The following is a 20,107-nucleotide window of genomic DNA, read 5'->3' as shown; positions in this document are numbered from 1 at the left end:
TTTGTAAGCTTTAAAAAATTAAATAACTAGTTTATGGAATTTTGAGACATTAAAAAAATGTACAGTCCCTGGAACTTCACTTTAATCCAATTATAAAGGAGGTTTCACTATAAAGTAGATGGATGCATTGTGATCTTATATTAACAGCATTAAGTCACTGAACTGCAAGATGACCTTGTGCAGTGATAGGACTTTTGAGACAAGGAGCATTGGGAATAGTCTTCTAAGGAGCATCCAACTTGTAATTACAGAGGTTTTTGTTTGTTTGTTTTTTGGTAATTACGGAGGTTTAATCAGAATTTGACTAAGCAAAGAACTACATGTACAACAAAAGGCAATTTGTCAGGGAACAAAGCCATTGTGAGTGTGTGTGTGTACTGATTATATGTAGTAGGTACATGTATAATGTATATTAAACCTATGTTATATATGTACATATGTATATACACATAAACATTTCTTATTTTATATAGTATATTAAATATGTTTATTTTGATGGTCACAGATTATTGAATCAAGGTCATAGAATGTAATTTTCTTTCTTTTTTTTTTTTTTAAGATTTTATTTGTCAGAGGAAGAGCACAAGCAGGGGTAGCGGCAGGCAGAGGGAGAAGCCAGCTCCCCACTAAGCAAGGAACCCAGTGTAGGACTGGATCCCAGCATCCTGGGATCATGACCTGAGCCGAAGGCAGATGCTTAACTGGCTGAGCCACCCAGGCGTCCCTACAACATAATTTTCAACCCATATTTCTATACTTGATTATGCATGTTTTTCCAGGTTTCTTTTTGTGAAAAATGAAAGTGCAGATCTTTACACAATTTTTTTTTCAGGACTTAAAATTATGTTAGTTTGCCATGGCTGATAAACAAAGCACCATAAACTGAGTGACTTAGGACAACAGAAATCTGTTGTCTCACAATTCTGGAGGCTAGATGTCTGAGATGAAGGTATGCTAAAAGGGCAATGCTCCCTCTGAAAATGTTAGGGAAAGATCTGCCCAAGCCTCTCTTCTAGCATCTGGTAGATATCCTTGGCCTGTGGCAGCAGAGCTGCAATCTTCAGATGGTGTTTTTCTTGTGTATGCATCTGTTTCCAAATATCTCCTTTTTATAAAGACACCAGTCGTATTGGATTGGGAACCAACGTATTCAAGTATGACCTTATCTTAACTATATCTGCAACAACTCTATTCCCAAAGAAGCCTATATTCTGAGGTGCTGTGAGGACCTCAGCATGTGAATTTTGGGAGACATAATTCAATCTGTAACAAAAATAATTTCCTTAGCATCAACTTCAAAAAAATTTTTCTCAACAAAACAGTCTGCTGCTAGATATCACTAAAAATTTTCTAAAAATTTTATTACTGTTTTCACTGCCATCAACCATGCATCGGAGTGTCTGATTAATGATCTCTTTAACAGCCTTCAGTATTATTTTTAGTATCATTAAAATAGGATTTTTGCTAATTTTATAATCTGAAGAGGCAGTTTTAATAAATTATATCATTTTTCATGCTTATTTACTATTGTTGCATTCTAATTTGTGAATTATCTGGTCACATTCCTAACCAATTTTGGGGGCCATTTTTTGAGAGACCTGTAAGAGTTCTTTATATACCGAACATACCAACATACATGTTTTTAGCAAATATGTTTCATTTTCTTTGTTCTTATATACAAAAGTACTAAGTGGGCATAACAGACTTAATGAACTTTACCTCTAAACTGTAAATGTATCTTACTCCATAGAGTTAATAAATATTCCTCCTTTCTATTTTTACTCATTTTCTCTCACTTTATATTTAATTAATACATCTGCAACTTCATGGGCTATGTGCGAGATGAGGATATAAATAAGTATTACAGATACTTGACCTATGTTCTAAGCATCATTTATTGACCAGTGTGTCTCTTTGTCTTTAATAACAATCCATCCTTCCTTATTTGTTGAATTCTTAAGTACAAGGGTTTGTTACTTGGCTAATTTTGTTGAACTTATCTTTCAATCTATTTTGCTGGGACAGTAATATTTGGTTACTATAGATTTTTAAAATCCTTACAGACTTTCCTCATAATTCTTCTTTTAAAAGGTCATCGATGTTTTGACTTATTAATCCAGTTATACTTGAAATATTCTTAACCCTACAACAACTTGTGATTAGGATTTTAACTACTAAATCTATAAATGTGTTATAAAATAATTTATCTTCCCTACACAGGAAGATGAAATAAATTTTATTTGGATTTTTAGATAGTTCCATAAAGTGTTGTAGCTTATTTAAGGTTGTCCACTCAATGTTGAATAAACATTTACTGGTCATCTACTATATTTCAGAAATGTAGTAGAAATTAGAGGAGATTAAACGCACTTTTATCTAGGAGGACAGCAGATGAAGAAACTGACAAAAGATGAAGATTAGCCAGGAGGAATGCAGTGTGCAGTGCTCATGCACACAAGCCATGACTCCCTGAGCTGTTACAAGTTTCCAGGAGAGAGGGTTATGCTTTCACTGAGTTTTAGAGGCTGACAGACAGCTAGATGAAGAAGGGTAGCACTTGTTTTAAGAAAAGGAAACTGAAAATGTAAAAGCACACTGATTTCAAAGAGCATGCCATGAAGGTGAAATGGCAAGAACTTAATTTGACCAAAGTGTAGGATGTGAATGAGGGCTCATGAGCCTGCAGTAGATATAGATCTGTTTTCTCTCATGTGGGTACGGGGTAGCATTGGTGGGTTTTAAACAGGAAAGTGGTATGATTTTAACTGTATTTAGAAAGGTTTCAAGGAGGACAGGATAGCAGGTGGACAAGAAAGGAGTAGGAGTGAACAAAAGACTTGTTGGTAATTGATAAAAATATGTTTCAGTGGAGGAATGAATGAAACATTGAATAATGAATGAAAAAGTTGAAGTGTATTAGATTTAGCATTTGAAAAATAATTGACTTTGTTAAGATTACATTTACTCACTGGAATGGTGGATATTAGAATCCAGTTATTAATAGGAGACAATGTCAAAGTAATGGATGTTTGAAATCAGATTTCATGTCATTGTTTTTCCAGTTATTGCAAGGTTGTAGGAAATAACTCTTCTTATTATTTTATGTTCACTTTGCTACTTATTTTATTAACCCTCACAGTTTTCCAGGTGACTTGCCTTTTGGGTTTAAAATGAAAATACAACTTTGTCTTCTGCCTTCTAACATTTATGTTGTTTATTTTTGCTTTAATTGGCCTGCTTTAATGTATTGATCAGAATTTCAAGAAATACGTTAACATGATGATTGTGGACATTTTTGTTTTGCTTGGAATAATGGGAATGCCCTAATACCTCACACTTAGATTTAGGTCTCTGGAAGTGACATGTTTTTAAACATAATAAGCTCAAGATTCATTCCAATTGATTTTAAATGTTTAAAAAATTATTTAGAGGGTTTTGTTTTGAAATTTTATCGAATAGCTTTTTGGTACCTATTGAAATGCAGATGCATATTGTCCGATCAGTTGATAGCTCGTATTAAATTAGTTAATCTATGATTTTAAATTATGCTTGTGACAGTTTTCATGGATATATTATTCTTATTTAATGCTTAATTTTCTATATTGTATGAAGTATCTTAAATTTTTTTATGGCCATAAATAAGATCTTTTTTTATTTGTGCTTTTTTTCTAGTTTTATATTCAAAGACTTAACTCTGAGATACTGTGAAATATCTAAAATAGAGTAAAAAATATTGCCAAGTAATTAATAAAGCCATACTTAATGAGTCAAGAAAACAAATACATTTCATATTTTTATCAATACAAGTTGTCATTGAGCTACATGACCTACATAAATCTTTATATTGCCGGGGCTCATCCATAAAAATGAAAGGTTTTGACTCTCTGAACCCCAGGGTCATTTTAGCTCTAGCTTTCTGCCAACTTCTATTCAGAGAGAAGTTCCTCCAGCTTTCTACTAATAAGCAAAACTGAACTAATAAGTTTAAGAGCAATACTACTATGTAAGGTAGAAATGGACCATGCCATGAGGACGATGGCAGATTCAGACTTGAGTTTAAAAACAAAAATTTGTCCATCATTCACCATTGTTCATCTTGGGTCCAAGAGCAGTTGCAACTGAGAAATGCTTACTCTGTGGTGTATCTTAAATTGGGCTGGAGAACTGTGGACCCCTCTCTGTTTTGTTCAACTTACCTGGAACATGGGATCTAAAGGGCAGCAGATAGGGTTCAGGGGCCCTAGATTTGTGTCCCACTTCTGCCATTCACTAGCTTTGTGATCTTAAGTCATTGAAGTGCTTTCAGGTATCAGTTTTTTTTTTTTTTTTTTTTTTTTTTTTTGCAAAGTGGAGTATATTTGATTAATCTTTTAGCTCTTGAGTTTCTATGACAAGCCATAAATAATCCATGCTTAATAAACATGCTTAATTTATGTAGTCACCTGGGGTTTACTTGGACATATATTCATCTCAATTGAGTCTCTGAAAAATGTTTGGAGGCCAATAAGCAAAATATCTATGACCTTTTTGCAGAGTTGGGTCTAGATTCCAGACTCCAGAGAGTTTGGTAGTTTGCCCCATGTGCTTAGTAAGTGGCAGAGCCCCAGCTGGGGCTTCGGACTTCAGATTCTTCAATTGTATTCTTTTCTTTATATGACACATTGTCTTTCATTAAACCCTATAATCACCCTTTGATACTTTTCAAGCATTCTGGCACATTTTCCAGCTCTTTAAATGATGAGGACCAACTATCCCTCTTCCCTTGGGGTTCAGCCTTGAAATTCTGTTTACTTACGATTTTAAGTAACGTAAAATAACGCTTTGTTCATGTATATGTTTAAGTGATTTCGTAAAGTACTCCTTCTAACATTTATTCCTTCTTTTCCTGATTCTCTTTCAGATAGCAGTTCTGTGGATGAAAAGGTTTTAAATCATACTTTTTCTTCTCTCCTGAGGGACCTTGTCTTTTGTACATGTTTGTTTGTGACATATTAGACCTGTTTTGGTTCCTCTGCTTTAGTTGTGAAATGTGCATGTTATCCCAGCTTCCCATTCTTTGGTTGTCCTTTAAGTGTGCCCCCAATATGCTGCATTTAAGAAGAGGGTACACCTTGCCAGCTGCGCTTACTTTAGCTTACACTTGCCAACCTAGGGGTCTGCTGCGGTCAAACTCAGCATCTGTTCTGAAGTCTGGCTAATCATGATCTCCCTGACTGATTCATGGTGTTCACTACACCTAGCAAGTTTTAAGGGCAAATCATATTGGGGAATAGGATATATTTTCCTGGACTGTGCCAGTGCTTTTATTTAAATGCTGACAGCTAATTTCAAAACCCCCCCTCACAAAAACATAGTAGCTTTGACTTGGAGCTGACCCTGCTTAGCATCTGTCATACTAGGTATTACATGTGTAGCGCAGTTGACTTGTGTCCCAAATTCATGTATATGCAGCTATGGTATGCTAAAGACTTGTTTGTTTTTCTTTTCTTTTTTTTCTTGTTTTTGATTTAAGGCTCGAATAGTAAGTGGCCGTGATTTGGATGCTTCCAGATTCTCTGGACTCCAGGTGATTGGTGGGTGAGTACATTCATAATCTTTTTAATTCATTCCATTCATCAGTGGTACTTGGCTGTGCTCTCACCATATGCAGTTGGAATGCAGGATGCTGCATGATGGTATAATTAACTAGCCTTACTGTTGCTTTCTTTTTTCACAAAGTAGCTTTTAGAGTTTTTTTTAAAATAATATATAGTTGTGTGTGCATATATATAATTATGCTTACATGTGTCTATATACAAAGAACAAAGTCAAAATCGCCTAAGTGGATTAGTTATTAAGATTATCATTCTTTGCACAAATCACATAATTTTACATAAATGAGTTAAATTAACACAATACTATCTTTTGATCTGCTTATTTGCAATTAATGAAATGTGCATGAATGTCTTTCTATGTCAATAAGTCAATGAATGTAAACTTCATTGTTATTTAATGGGTGGATGAAAGTATTTAAAATTTAATCATGAAATAATGTATGAAGTATATTTTGCATGTAAAATACTCAAAAAGCAAAGGATCTCATTTAATGCCCACAGTTAAACATTGGTATCATTTTTTGTTGCTTGAATACAGGTCTATGTTCCTATAGAATAAGTAGTTTTCTATTGTGTATCTTTGCCATACACTAGGCCATTCTAGAAACAGATAAGCACTGATTTAGTAATGATATTGTAGCGAGTATTGTTACAGTTGTTTCTTATATAATGACTGATCTGATCCTTAAAATGGCCCTGTGAGGTAAGTACTAATTTGACCTTCATTTTACAAATTAGGGAGCTGTTGTATGAAACAGTTTATTAAAAAAACCTTTCTCTCCACACAGCTAATAAGTGGCCAAATCAGCATCCAAACCCAACTAGTCTGGTTCTAGAGTCTGTGACCTTATTCAGTAGGCTATCCTGCATCTCCAGCTTTGGGTTTTTTCTGTTTCTCTTTGTCGTTTAACAACATGGAAAACTTTCCACTTCATTATTTCTAAGTGATGCAAATATTTCAAGACATTTATAGAATATTTATTAGTCTTCTGTTATTGGATTTTCAAGAATATTTCTAGGTGCCAGTATTGCAAATGATACTATAGCAAATGTAATAGATTTTTAAAGTGAAATTGTCAACCATAGTTTATGCACAGATTAGACCTATAGAAAGATAGATTAGTTTTATAAGTGTTGACATTTGAACACGTGTGTACAATATAAAGAGAAGCAACATTTAAATTTGTGTATTAGGGTTTTATAGGCAAAGACATAGTCTTACATTTATGTTTATAGTACTCTCTCTGAAAATCTTCTGTTAGATACATTCACATGTTACTTTAAGTTAAACACGTAAAATTTCAAATTTTAAATATGGAGCTCCTGGAAAATAACATAGACCGTCTTTCGTTTGATATTTTTCAAATAAAGGTTTGATTTTTGTCAAATAACAAGTCATATCTTCATTACATTTATGTCTGTAAACTCTTCAATGTTCTTAAATATGTGAAGAACTACTCACATCCCTATTACAATGGCACAGTAGTTTAAATGTATTAAGAAAACTAGCTGTGATAAAAGATCACTATGGATTATTCATAGAAAATTTAAAGGATTACTCTCTCTCCCCTACCCCCTACACACGTGTCTTTAAGTTTACTAGAAATGAAACTTGACAAAATGGAAGTTTCTTAGAAAATAATTAGGTTGAATTCCAATTTGATTATGAAAACATGTATGTCATGATCTTGAAGACTTATCTGAGTTTATGGTCTCAGAGTTCCTGCAAATCCTCCCTGTGGCATCCAGTACTTAATAACATCTTGCTTTCCTAACTCATATCTAAACATGAAGTTTTATCGATGTCAAAGCAGCAGAGTTAATCTATACCCATGTTTTAAGTGCAAGCTGTGTAAATGGTTAGCTAAAACAGATTATCTATCTTTGCATTTTGAACAGATCCCTTCCATTTCACTTTTTCAGAAACTTCTTTTTCGAAGACTTGCCAAGAGATTTTAACATTATGATGGTAAGGGAAAGGGGTGATAATTTTCAGTCATCAAGAGAATTTGCCATTATCTGAATGCTTACTTCCTCTTGAAGAACCTGAAGGATACATTTATATTTAGCCTTCAATCACAACCTCTTTCAGCCAGATATACTTATTTTACTTTTTCTACAAATATTTTAAAGTATATTTTTATAGAATGAAACATTACTATAAATCTTCTAAATATTACAACTTCTATTGTCCTGGAAAGCAGACTGGAGCAGACTTTCAGAATGGAACCACCGCTTCATGACGATTCTCTATCCCTCTCTCTCTCTCTCTCTACTTTCAACATTCCTAACCAGTTTAGAGCCAGACCACATCGATCCTTTCCTCCCCCTTCTCAAGTGTCAATGAAGGAATAATCTATACACACTGAAACCGGATAATGGAGTTAACAGTGCTGCTCTGATTCATCTCTCTGCACATCTCTTGTTAAGTGTTGCTAGAAAAGACATGGCAAACTTTTCTTTTTCCCATTTATCAAAATTAAAAAAAAATCAGGCAGGCTCTGGAAAAGGAATTGGGCGAGAGAAAAAAGATCAGAAGAGAGGAAGAGAAAAAGCTGGAAAAATGCATGTTTCAGTGATAGCATTAGTGTTTAACATTGTACTTCTCCCAGTTGTTTTACAGGAATTTGGTAACTTTTCTCATATTTGTAAGCTAAGGGTCCTACCAGAAGCACACAGCAAGATATTAGAAGTACAAGAGCTTTTGGGGGGGAAACATCTGAGATAAGTGGAGAGACAGCAGAAGTAGATGAGAGAAACCTCTGGACCATAATATAGGTCTGACATCTGTGAGTGGAGAGGGGGAAGGAAGGAGAATTGGGCATAAAAAGCCTTAAACTGACACCAATGAGGCTACAGGAAAGTGCCAGACTAATAACAAGTCCTAGATAAAAGGTTTACTGTTAGAAGGGTCCCACATTGTGCATATGTGGCCAGCTCTATTACCTCCACCATGTTCAGTCATTGGTTTGGATCGGCTTGATGAGTATGGCCTTTGGATGAATGCTGCAGTGGATTCTGGAAGTGTGGTGGCTGAAGGCTGTCATCCAACTACATTTTTCTCAGAAGATTTACTCTGAGGGGTTTTGAATGACACATGCCTGTGGCTACCCAGCCTCTGATAAGTCAGTTTGATGAAACTACCTTAATAAATGATAGTGAATGAAGTCACACAAGTACATTCTCCAAATATGAATCACTTTTTAAAATTAGAATGGCATTCCTTTGGTTCTTTGATTGTATATAACTTAAGTTCACCCTTCACTGGACATTTATAGTCAGAGTTCCATTGGCTGCATGATGAGGAACATTACAAGGCTTTTATATAGTGTCTTTCTAATTTTAAGGTACTAGCCTTGTCTGCACCTAGAATTCAGGGAAGTCCACAAAACCATGGTGAGAATAAGGAGAAGATAGTTGGGGAGAGGAGATTCTGATCATCTTTGTTCCATTTCTTCTCTAGTTTTCCAAGTTCTCTTCAGGATAACTCTCTTGGAACTAAGTTCATCAACCCTGTGTGTTTATTTCCTGCTTTGGTTCTGAACCAGGCTATAGCTGCTTTCCTAATCCCAGGAATCTGGGGGTGACTTTGCAACCACTACTAGGATTATTGAACTTTGGCAGGAAATGGGTGATGTTGAGAGAGGTGAGAAAAAGAGATTATTGAAGGGCAGGACACTAAGAGATTGCCAAATAGAAAAAGAGAAGCTTCCATTTTGACCTCACTCTCAAATAGGTACAATTGTGAGTGCAAAAAAAACCCCCCAAAAAAACTGTATTTGTATATGCATATGTGTATATATATACATATATAAAAAATTTTGCTGAAATTTTCAAGGTAGTTTGATTATTTCCATGAATGAATAATGTGATGAATGTGAACAAACAATTATCAGCCAAAGTTCTGAATAATTCCTTTGCTTTTAAATTTACCTTGATTAAAATAGTAATTTTTGGTTACTGTTAAAAACCTGAGTTAGGTTATACAATATGTGGATATAGGTGGTTTAATATACTTCTTCTCTTGCTTCTGACATTGCTTTTGTATTTCTCTCTAAAGTTGAAAAGGTTATATACCGTCCTCATGCCCTATGTCCCACTCCTGGTTTTGACCTTCATGTTTGGTCAATGCCTAAAATCATTTAAGATGGCAGCTAAGGTTGTTCTTACTCTCCAGAGGCTCTTAACTCCTCTTTTCTCATAGCAATCTCCTCTTGGGTAGCTGAAAAATTTTTTTCATTTCTTCCTACCTAGTCTATAAATGAGATTCTCCCTTATCCCCTCATTTAACTTCCCTACTTTCAAGAAAAGGCCCAGAAATTCTCCTAAGTCTAGACAATGGCTGTTTCCACTTCTATAATCTCTTCCTTGGGTCAGTGGTTCATGCCATACAAATATATCTGCATGCTCTGAACCAAGGGTGCCAAGTATTAAGAAAATGACAGCCCCCATGTAAGTTTGCTTTAGTCACAGTGACAGGTTACTCTTTGGAGAGAAATGGAAGCCTTTGTCTTTCTTGTACTTTTCAGTTAGTTGTTTTTTATGTACAAGTTCCTTTCCCTTCAAGGGATTCAGTATAGAAGGAGTTCACTATAGATTTGGGAAAAATGAATTCAGATTAGAGTTTATTAATATAAGAGCTAACAGATGCAGACAGCTCTGCATTCCTAACTCATTATTGGATTGCAATTCAAATCACCATACCCATAATTTTTCAACTTATTTTTATTCATATTGCCATTAATCTAGTTTTAATCCTCAATACCTTTTACCTAGGTGAATGCAAACTGATCTGCCTTCGTTAATTTCTCCACATTAAGCTCAATCTATACACTGTTAAAGATTAATCTCCTTAAAGCACAGTCATTTCTACTTAAATGTGTTTAATGGTTCCTCATTTCTGCAATGTAAAGTATCGATCTTTCTATATGGCTTTGAATATCTTGATTTCTGTTTCTTCTTGATTTCTATTTCTTTTTGTAAGGGATTATCTCCCTTTTCTGTTCCCATTTGTGTCAATCCTATGGTACATATGAATTTAAGTTGCTTAAATTAACAAAAATTTAATCTTCCAACCTGATTTTAAACTCTTTAAAGGCCTAGAGTTGGTCTTTTTCACTTAGATTTTCCTCCATAAAGCTTATGAGAGTGCCTTGCCCATATGAAGACCTCACTTATAAATTAATCTTGCTTTGGATTTGGCAGTCTCTTAGATGAGTTAGAATTATTTCTTAAAAGATTCAGGTCTACTGCATTTTAGGGAAAAAAAAACCTGAAGCAATCATGGATTCATGATAAGACATACATGAGAAGTACTGGGAGTATTAAAAACAGCTGGTCCCACCCCTCCCCCCAAATTCAGTGTTGCTAAATCCCTACAAGAAAAAAAAAATCAAGGGACTTTTCTCCCACTAGATTTAACCCCAGTTGATCAAAGGCCACTTTGCTTTTGATCTCGAATCCCTGTTTCTCTACTTGGGAGAAACTTGTGAAGTTTGGGTAGAATGAATCCATAAAAATATTACTCTAATTATGCTTAGATATAAATTTTGCCCTTTTATTCTCCCATCTGAAAACCTGAGCACCTTAGAACACCCTAGATATAAATTCACACTGTATTAAAGATTTTCTTTAATCAGTTCCATTATTACTCCAAAAAGGAGACCTTTTATAATTAATAATTGGATGATCCTTGTCACCTTGCTCTTTGTAAAAGTAATAAAGGGAGTTGTCTTGTTTAATCCATTAAAGATTGAATAAAACCTGGCATCTCTTAGCGAATGTCAGATGCAGTCATGCCACAGGGTAGTTAGATCAGCCAGAAAAGAATCTCATGCAAAGCTAGGGGAAGTCCCGACCCTACTGTAGACTCTCCATAGTACCAGGCCCGCTAGTCTCCAGCACTCTGCCTGCAGTCCTCCTACTGGGCAGACACATTATATCCTATAGACCAAGGTTGGCCTAGGCAAAGAACCTCTTAACTGGGAAAGCTGACAGCAAAAAGGTCACCAACTTTCTAAAACCCATGTATTAAGAACTAGTTGCTAAGCTGCCATTAGCTTCCCATGCCTCCTCTCCCCTCACTACCTGCCAAAAAAAAAAAAAAAAAAAAAAAAAAAAGCTTACCTAATTTTGGCTTGCTACTGGCAATCAGTTCTCTAATTCAGGGTCAGCTGAATGCTCCAAGGCTTTCTTGGAAATTACTCAGGAAGCACTTGATAACTTCTTTATTTAGAAAATCATGGGGTCGTTGGAGTGTATCTTGATACTAGTCACAGAGGCTTGCTGTGAGGTTGAATTCCTTCGATGTGTGGACCTAAAGACCCCAGGACCACAACCATGACCCCTTCAGGAACCATGGAAAATATATCTTGGCATGGGATCTATGGAAGTAAGATCAAAGTCACTACCATCTAAATCAGCCTTATAAACTGTTTGTGGAGTGGATTATAAACCATTTCCTTTAGGCATATTGTTTTTCAACACAGTGACAAAAAAACTTATAGTACTCAGTAAGTACTCAGTCAAAGGACTAAGAAAATGAAGCTGTTAAGCTCAAGCAACTAATAGCTTACAGTTGACAATGTTAGAGATTGACACCTTTTCATCATCTCCTATTCAGGCCTCAGTTTGTAGCTTAACGTTCTTTCTTACTCAGTAATAGACAACAAACACAGAAGAGATATGTGAGTATTACCCACTGTCAACCCAGGGATATTGTATAAGACCATCCCCCCAGCTCTAATCCCCAATGATACTGTTGAACAGGTTCTTCCAGCTTTATACATCCACAAGAAACCTAATTTCTACCATCATAGAAGCTTTTTTCTGTGCTTAGATGGCTGGCCATAGAAAATTCTTCCAAATCCATTTTTTTTTAATTTCATTAATACTTAAGGATAAAATCTTCAGGATCATCCTGGGTTGTAGGCAAGGGCAAGCCCAAATTTTACTCATTGTATAAAGGCCACTCTTTTATTCTTAGAGATAGGTTTGTGTTTTAGATTCAGAGAATGTATAAGATCCCTCTTCTGTATCAACCCAAGATACAGATAATGTCTTCATTTCAGGGAAGGAAACCGCAGCCACCATCAACTCTGACAACTTCCCTTTAGCTAGTTCCTTGCACTGGAGCCTTCCTTAATTGTGCACGGTGCTGGTTGGCTCCTCAGAAGGGGCTTGCTTTTCCTTTAATCTTTAAGTGACAGCCAGTTGAAACTACACCCAACAAGGAGTCTGCCTTCCCTTAGTTTCTGAAATCACTACCTCCACTTCATAGTACTTGAGACATACTTTAAAGGAATCCCAAATCATGTTTTCCAAAGATTAGTATTTGAGGTCACCTCAGTTTTAGTGATAGAAGTTGTATCCTACACCCAGCCCCTGAGGCCACATGTTTTCTCCATTTGAAAAGTAAGGCAACCAGCATAAGCTTAAGTGTGGTGCTACTTCTATCTTCTCACCTTCACGATGCTTACTCAAGTTTTCTTTCACTGCTCTGGGCCCCATCTCAAAAGAAAAACAAAACAAAACAAAAAAACCCATCTCACAAGCTAGTGCTTATCATAATTTCTTTGGGTTCTGAACATCATGGGAGGACCCATGTAATGAATCTAGCAGCTACTGAGGACAATCCAGTCTCAGAAAAATAAGCTTCCTAGTTAAGATACATGAGGAGAGCATATTTGTTGGGGGGGGGGGGGGAGGGGAAAGGTTTTATAGAAGCACATTTTTCTAAAGCCTTCTCTGTGTTCAGTTTGCTTATTGAACATATGCAAGTTACTTCCTGTTTTTTAAAACATCTTTAATTACGACGTCTAAGTCTGACTTGGCTTAAATTTATTAGGAAATCAATGAATCTTTCAGGATACCATATAGAATCACCATACCGAATCGAGTTTAATCCTCTAAGGCTTTCCAGATAGTTGATATGTTTGAGGAGTAGCAAATTAAAATCACTTTATAAAGAAAATATTCAAGTAGTCAGTCTTTTAAAATAATGCCAGTTCAGTAACTATGGAAAATATGTTACACTGAGCAGAATAATCACTTATGTTAGAAAAGTCAGATTACTTGTGTCATCACCAGTTTTAGTAAAAAAAAATATTGAAAATAACCCTATTAAATAAGATGGCAATTATGAGTATCATGGTTCCTAAGCCTGCTGGTTCTTTCCAAAATGTAATTGATATGGCCCTTGAGTACATCTAACATACATAAAACATCTTAGGAAAAGAGGAGCATTGAACTTGATTATTGTTTTTCCCAATAAAGCATATATCAAGTCTGTTTTTAAGTATCTTTTGATAAATGAATACCATATTCCATAAAGGTAAATGTTTCCTCTCATAGGCAGACTATAGTACAATAGAACAATAAAATAATCACTGCCAGCAAAATAGTATTTTTCCATAACCTTGTAATTTTACTGAAAGTAATAGGTTTTAGGGACACCTGGGTGGCTCTTGATTTTAGCTCAGGTCATGGTCTCAGGGTCATGAGATTGAGGCTTGTGACCGGTTTGCATTGGGTGTGAAGCCTGCATAAGATTCTCTCTCTCCCTCCCTCTGCTCCAACCTCCCCCGAACCCCACCCACTTATGTGTGTGGCCCCTCTAAAAAAAAAAAAAAAAATAGGTTTGTTTAATCCGTAATTCTTAAACACAGAACAACTTGCTGTCAGAACCGTGCCACAATTTTTTTATAGACTTTGTCTTCCTTAGCATTTAGGAACAGTATGAAGTATAGAATAAAAAGAAACATTTTCAATGTTATTTTAAAAATGGGATACTATCTCAAATTTATAATTATAAAGACATAAAAACTAATACCTTTTGAAAGTTAGAATATAACAGGCCCACATCCAAGCATTATTTGGACATTACCTCCTTTGATCCTCATCACAGCATTTTGAGGTAAATGTTAAAACCATTCCATTGTTCAGGTAACATAAATGAGACTTAGAGACATTAAATATGGCCAAAGTCAAACAGTGGCTAAGTGTCAGAGCCGAGGTCTGAACTGGGTCTACCTGACTCCAGAGCTTGGCTGCTTCACTATTAGGCCAAATCAATTAATTTGCAAATATATTATGCTTATTTCTGGTTTAGTTTTTTCTTTTAATATTCTATTTTCAACTTAATGTTTCATTATGCCTTATAAGATTTCTAAGTAGGTATATCAATTAAATATTGTAGATGTATTCCTACCTAAATTACAGAAAAGCATTTGCTAAGCATTTTCAGAATAACCCTTAAAAAAAAAAATCACCTACATGAATTAATAATGGATTGAATGATTAGACCCAAAGTATAATTTGTGAATAATTTTGCATTGGGGAGGCTCTTATGGAGTGCTTCAGGAATCACCTGTAGGCAGATTATTTTTAATTGAATGAGATGGAAATATAAAGGATCTGATTGTAGGCTTTGGGGGTAACATAAGGCTGGGCAAAATAACTTGTGTGTTAGATGATGTAATTAATATCCAAAAGATCTTAGCATACTACAATAATCTGAATCTAACAAGAGGTATAAATGGTGTACCAGTCAGGATAAGCTAGGTTATAATACAGTAACATTTACCAAATTTCTGCATATTAATCAAGTAAAGGTTTGTCACTCATGGTACAGTTTTAATGTGTATAAATACAGAGGAGGAGGCTGCACTTTCCTCTTCATGGTTGTTTGGGGTACCAGGCTGGCAGAGGTTTTCTCCAACACATGCTTTCATGATTGCGCTGCAGAGAAATTAGAATTCGGCAAACAGGGCTCAAACCCTTAAAATTTAACACATAGATGTAATGTACCTCCCTTCCACTTATATTGCAATGGGCAAAGCAAATAACAGGGCAGTAACTAGGCTTAAAGGGAAGGTTGGAGTGCAATAATTACACCATGTGTCTGAGAGGAGAAAAGAGCTGGAGTGTTCTTAGAGTCTGTAGAAGAGAGGAAAATGTTTAATGTAAACACATGAAAAGGTTGAAATATTCATCGCATCTGGTGACAGATCAAGTAAGATTGTGGCGATAGTGGGTGGTCTGGCAAGGAAAACCAACCTTAGGGTGCACCGAGTGCCAGGCCTGGAGTAGGGGCAAGAAGCTCTGCTGCTGATAGAGCCCTGCTGCTTCTCATGACCTCTGTACTTGGTTCAGGGAATAACAGTTGAACAGATGTAGACAGATCAGACACGCAGACCGAAAAGGGATCTCAAATCAGAGCATAGGAAAAGCCGCCAGAGAACCGGGGATGCTGAATCTGGAAAAGAGAAGGTTCACATGAGAGTAGGTTAGAGGTCTTCAAATATTGAAGAGAGTAGGTGTGGAAAAGGGATTAAATTGTCCTGAGCTTCCCACAGGGCAAAATATAGTAGGCAAACTTCTGCTTAGTATGAGGAGAAGTTTCCAAAGTGAGAGCTGCCTTTGTGAAAACTAGGTTCCCCATTTCTAGAGCTATTTAAATAGCTTGTGTGATGACTTGTTAGAAATGTTGCAAAGGGAAATTTAAATATCAGATGCTTGAGTGTTTAAAGCTTCTTCCAATCTGAAGATTCTATTACATCTTATACTAATATTATATCCTAATATGATCACTGTAACCACCCTAAAATTCAGTGGCTTAAAACAATGACTCTACAGATCTTGTCTGCATTCACTTACACATGTATGGTAGCTGGATAGGGGCTACTTCTCACATGTCTGTGGCATCTGGCTATTGTATGGGAAACAGGAGATTGGACTATGTGCTACTCGTTGTACAGGTTTGTATGGTGGTGACAAGAATCTAAGGAAACAAGTAGAAGCATGCAAGGCCACTTGAAGCCAAGGCTGAAACTGACAACCATCATTTTAGCTACATTTTATTGCCCAAAGCAAGTCATAAATCTATATTCAGGGAAGAGGGACATAGACCCTGACTCTTCATGGGAGGAGTAAACAACCAAGGCCATTTTTTATGATCAACTGTAAGCTTGTGTCCCTACAATTAGATGTTCTTCAAAATTACCTATTTCTCATAATTTGAAGAATATAGAATGTTAGTTCATATCTTTACCTCCACTTATAATATGACATCCTCTGTATATGGAATAATAAAAAAACAGCAATTGCTATAAAAGCATCAGAATCTCATTTTGGGTATTTACCCAATTATCTCAGCTACAGTACAGGGCGATTTACTTGCTAGAGTGGATAAAGTGCTCTGAAAATTTAAGAAAGGAAGATATTCCTGATTTGGAGTTACCAAGGCAGACTTTATGGAGAAGAGGACATTGAATTTAATTTTGACGTTTGGATAGAATTTTGATATTTGCATATGGAAAAGAAAAGGCAGAGCAAGAAGGAGTATAAAAACTTGAATAGTTTCACAGGCAAGAAAATATATCAGAGAATAATGTGTCAGCATATCAAGGACAGCAATGGAAGGTATATTTGGACAAGTAAGCTGAAACTGAATTTCTGAAGGTATTAAATATATTAATCTTTTGAATGATATATCTAATTTTGAATACCTGTATCTTGTGAAAATGATTCAGGTGTTCTGGGAACATAGTGGTTGAACAATAACCACTGGATAATGACAGAAGAAAGAAGTTGTGAATTTCTCTTCAAAAGACAGTATACTTTTCATTAGAGCAAAGTCATCTGCCAAAAGTACAAGAAACTTAATTTTTAGGTAGACATTAGTCTCCATAAGCAAGTGCACTCAGGCATAACGAACATCTGTTTCGCTTTGAGTACTTCTCCGTAACTCTGTCAACAATGATAAACATCACTGTAACTCTTGCTCATTATCTTGATGTTCAGACTCTAAGGTCGCAGGTAAGAAAGGCCAAAGCAGGAGACTGGTAGAAGCCATCATTGCCAAGAACAATCTGAATATAAATTTTCTCACTTAAGAGGACACCATCTGCTACATAATCTTTACATATAAAGATCCCTTCAGGAAACAATACTTGAGTAGTTGTTCCAGAGTCAGAGTGACAACTACAGAAATTCATGTTTTTGAAGATTCCCCAAGTTTTGCAATAAGATACATTTATTTTTTATCAAGCATGGGAAGTACCAAAGCTATAAAGTGAATGAAACCATGGATTGGCATACAACAGAGTATCCTATCGGGGTCTGAGCTGAGACTCAGATTTGTCCAGTGTGGTGAGATCTGTGAAAACTCTTCTGCAGTGTATATATTTATGTGCCTTCAGTTTATGCAGAATCTGAAGAGTACTTGGACAATATCACAATTGGGGTTTAGATTAAGACCTATTTTATGAAAGACTGGGTTAGCATTCATGAAACTGATGGGCCAGAGAATTCAGGAATGACAGTGGAGTTCCTGTGAGAAGTCTTATCATAAGGGAACAAAGAACCTGATACGGCAATTCAGACTCAGCAGGAAGACCTTGAACATCAGGGAAAATAAATTCTGGTTACTGTGTGTGTATTTGCATTGTGTTGTATAATTAACTTTTAAGGAGAAACAAAAAGCTATGTGATGTTGAGCTGTTTCTTTGGGAAATAGTTCTGAAATCCCCCCCTTGCCAACTGGGTGCAAACAATTCAAAGGGTACAAATTAGAAATAAAACACTAAATGAGGGCAGATAATATCTTTACTTCTTCCATTTGGTCAGTGGGACCTAAAGAGGGGACTATTCTGCATCACCTTTGAGGAAAAGATAGACAATGTGTTATAATGGCAAATATACAGAATTTGGAAATAGAAGGCCTAGTTTTAAGTCGGCTCCATCATTTATTAGCTGGGAGAGCTTGGACAAGTCACTTAACCTCATTTGAAATATGGATTATAATCATAATTAGCTCACAGGATCATTTAGAGCACCTCATCTTTTGTACTTAGCACACATAAAAATAACAGTCTTATTATCCATTATAGAAAAAGTAAAAGCTTTCCTCATGGTGGCCAGTGGTAGGTTTTCCTGTGATTGAGGGGTTTTACAGGACACAGGACCTTCCATACTAAAACTAGGAAAATCCTTAGCAAACCAGGATTAGTTTGCCACCTGAGGGGATCTAGGGGACTCTAGCTGCTCCAGATGGCCACTGAGAAGGTTTCTCTGGGATGATTAGCACTCTTGTAACACGTGTAGCTCATATATGCTCTTGTTTAGAGATTTAATTAGGCAATATACATCCATCTATGAAGCTCTACTTCTTTGGGCTTCTGCCTGAGAAAATGCATAGTTTCAAGCTTGAAAAAGTAATCGCCTATACCAGTTTCCTGCCTGGCATATTTCATTAGACTTGATTATTTGCCTCTTGAAAACCTATCTGAAAGAAAGCAAAGTAGAACCCATCTCCAGAAAGACAAAGGAACCTGGAAGAGAGGGGCCTTAAGATATAGAGTGAAGAGTCCACTTCTGAGTTGAACAGTGAGGAGAAACTTGAGTAGAACAGAAATTGGTTCTATTGACTCTTGGAGGAAGCCACAGTAAATACAACTAGCAGGACTGTCTCGTTTAAAAAAAGAAAAAAAAATTGACATTTGAAGACAGAGCGGATATTGACAAACTTCTTCCCTTTTATTGTGTCTCGAAGTGTATTCTGCTTTTGTTAGCTAGATATTTATCTCAACTGAGGTAAGACTTTTCCTTGCTATTATTGCAAGCTGGGGCATGGGCAGGGTTTATTTCACTGTTGGCAGGAAAGGCCAAATTCTTGGAGTCAAAGCTGAAAACCGATCTTACCACTGCTTAGAAACTTGTCACTTCCTGCATCACACCATTAAACATCTCCCTAATGGCAGTGTCTTTACTTCATCCATTTCATGTTCACTATTGAGCGGGCTCCAGTACAACTGTCTGGTAAACACGCTGATATAATTGCCAAGTTTCTCTAGCATCCCAATTCTGTTGAGACCACTGGACCAGGCAGAATGAACACAGTAAAAATCTGACACACAAACCATATGTATATATATATAATGTCAATGTATTTGAAGAGAGGGAAAACAAAGGAACAGAAATGTAAAATTATTTCAAAGTCAGATCAACACATTTACTGAGGGCACACCAAGTGCAAAGGCACTGTTTATTCCATGGCTCTTTCGGATTAGAGGATGCAGAGGCCAGCTCTCTCCTCCTGCATGTTGTATTGTGTTGAGAAGATCTTTGAGGGGATAAGACAGGCATGTGAATTACAAGAGATCATAGGAAACAAGAAAAACCAGGTGGTCTGGAGGCCAAAATATTTTTTGTTACTTAAGGCTCTGCTGGTATGGACAATGATTTGGACATGGGAATTAGTGATCTAGTTGGTAGATGAATAATGTTCACAAGGGGTTTTGTTAGGACATGAAGAGTTTTGAAGATAGGCTAGTGCCAGATTGGGAAGGGCCTTAAATATTGGCTAAGAAGTATGGGTTTTGGGGTTTGTTTTTTTTTTTCCTAACCTGCTTTTATAACTCCAGATGCCTGAAGAATATGTTGGCTCACCATTGTGACAATGGCACGCTGGAAAAAGCATCTGAATCTTGTGGATGAAGAAGAGCCATATGTGC

The 20,107-nt window shown here is 36.1% G+C and overlaps 1 protein-coding gene across 2 annotated transcripts in view; it reads left to right on the top strand.

Moving 5' to 3' along the window:
• Positions 1-20,107, top strand: part of UNC13C (unc-13 homolog C) — a 564,880-nt gene that overhangs the window by 120,596 nt on the left and 424,177 nt on the right. For both annotated transcript variants that reach the window (XM_064570458.1, XM_045900049.2), the window contains 2 exons: positions 4,901-4,923; positions 5,513-5,577. In XM_064570458.1, the coding sequence (XP_064426528.1) occupies positions 4,901-4,923; positions 5,513-5,577 (88 nt within the window). The remainder of the gene's footprint in view (positions 1-4,900; positions 4,924-5,512; positions 5,578-20,107) is intronic.

The sequence above is a fragment of the Mirounga angustirostris genome, unplaced genomic scaffold (assembly GCF_029215605.1).
Source record: "Mirounga angustirostris isolate CCGP_5_RB_7025 unplaced genomic scaffold, mMirAng1.0.hap1 SCAF_9, whole genome shotgun sequence".
NCBI classification, from domain to species: Eukaryota; Metazoa; Chordata; class Mammalia; order Carnivora; family Phocidae; genus Mirounga; species Mirounga angustirostris.
The sequence above is the reverse complement of the archived record's forward strand: the minus strand, read 5'-3'. Positions and strand labels throughout refer to the sequence as shown.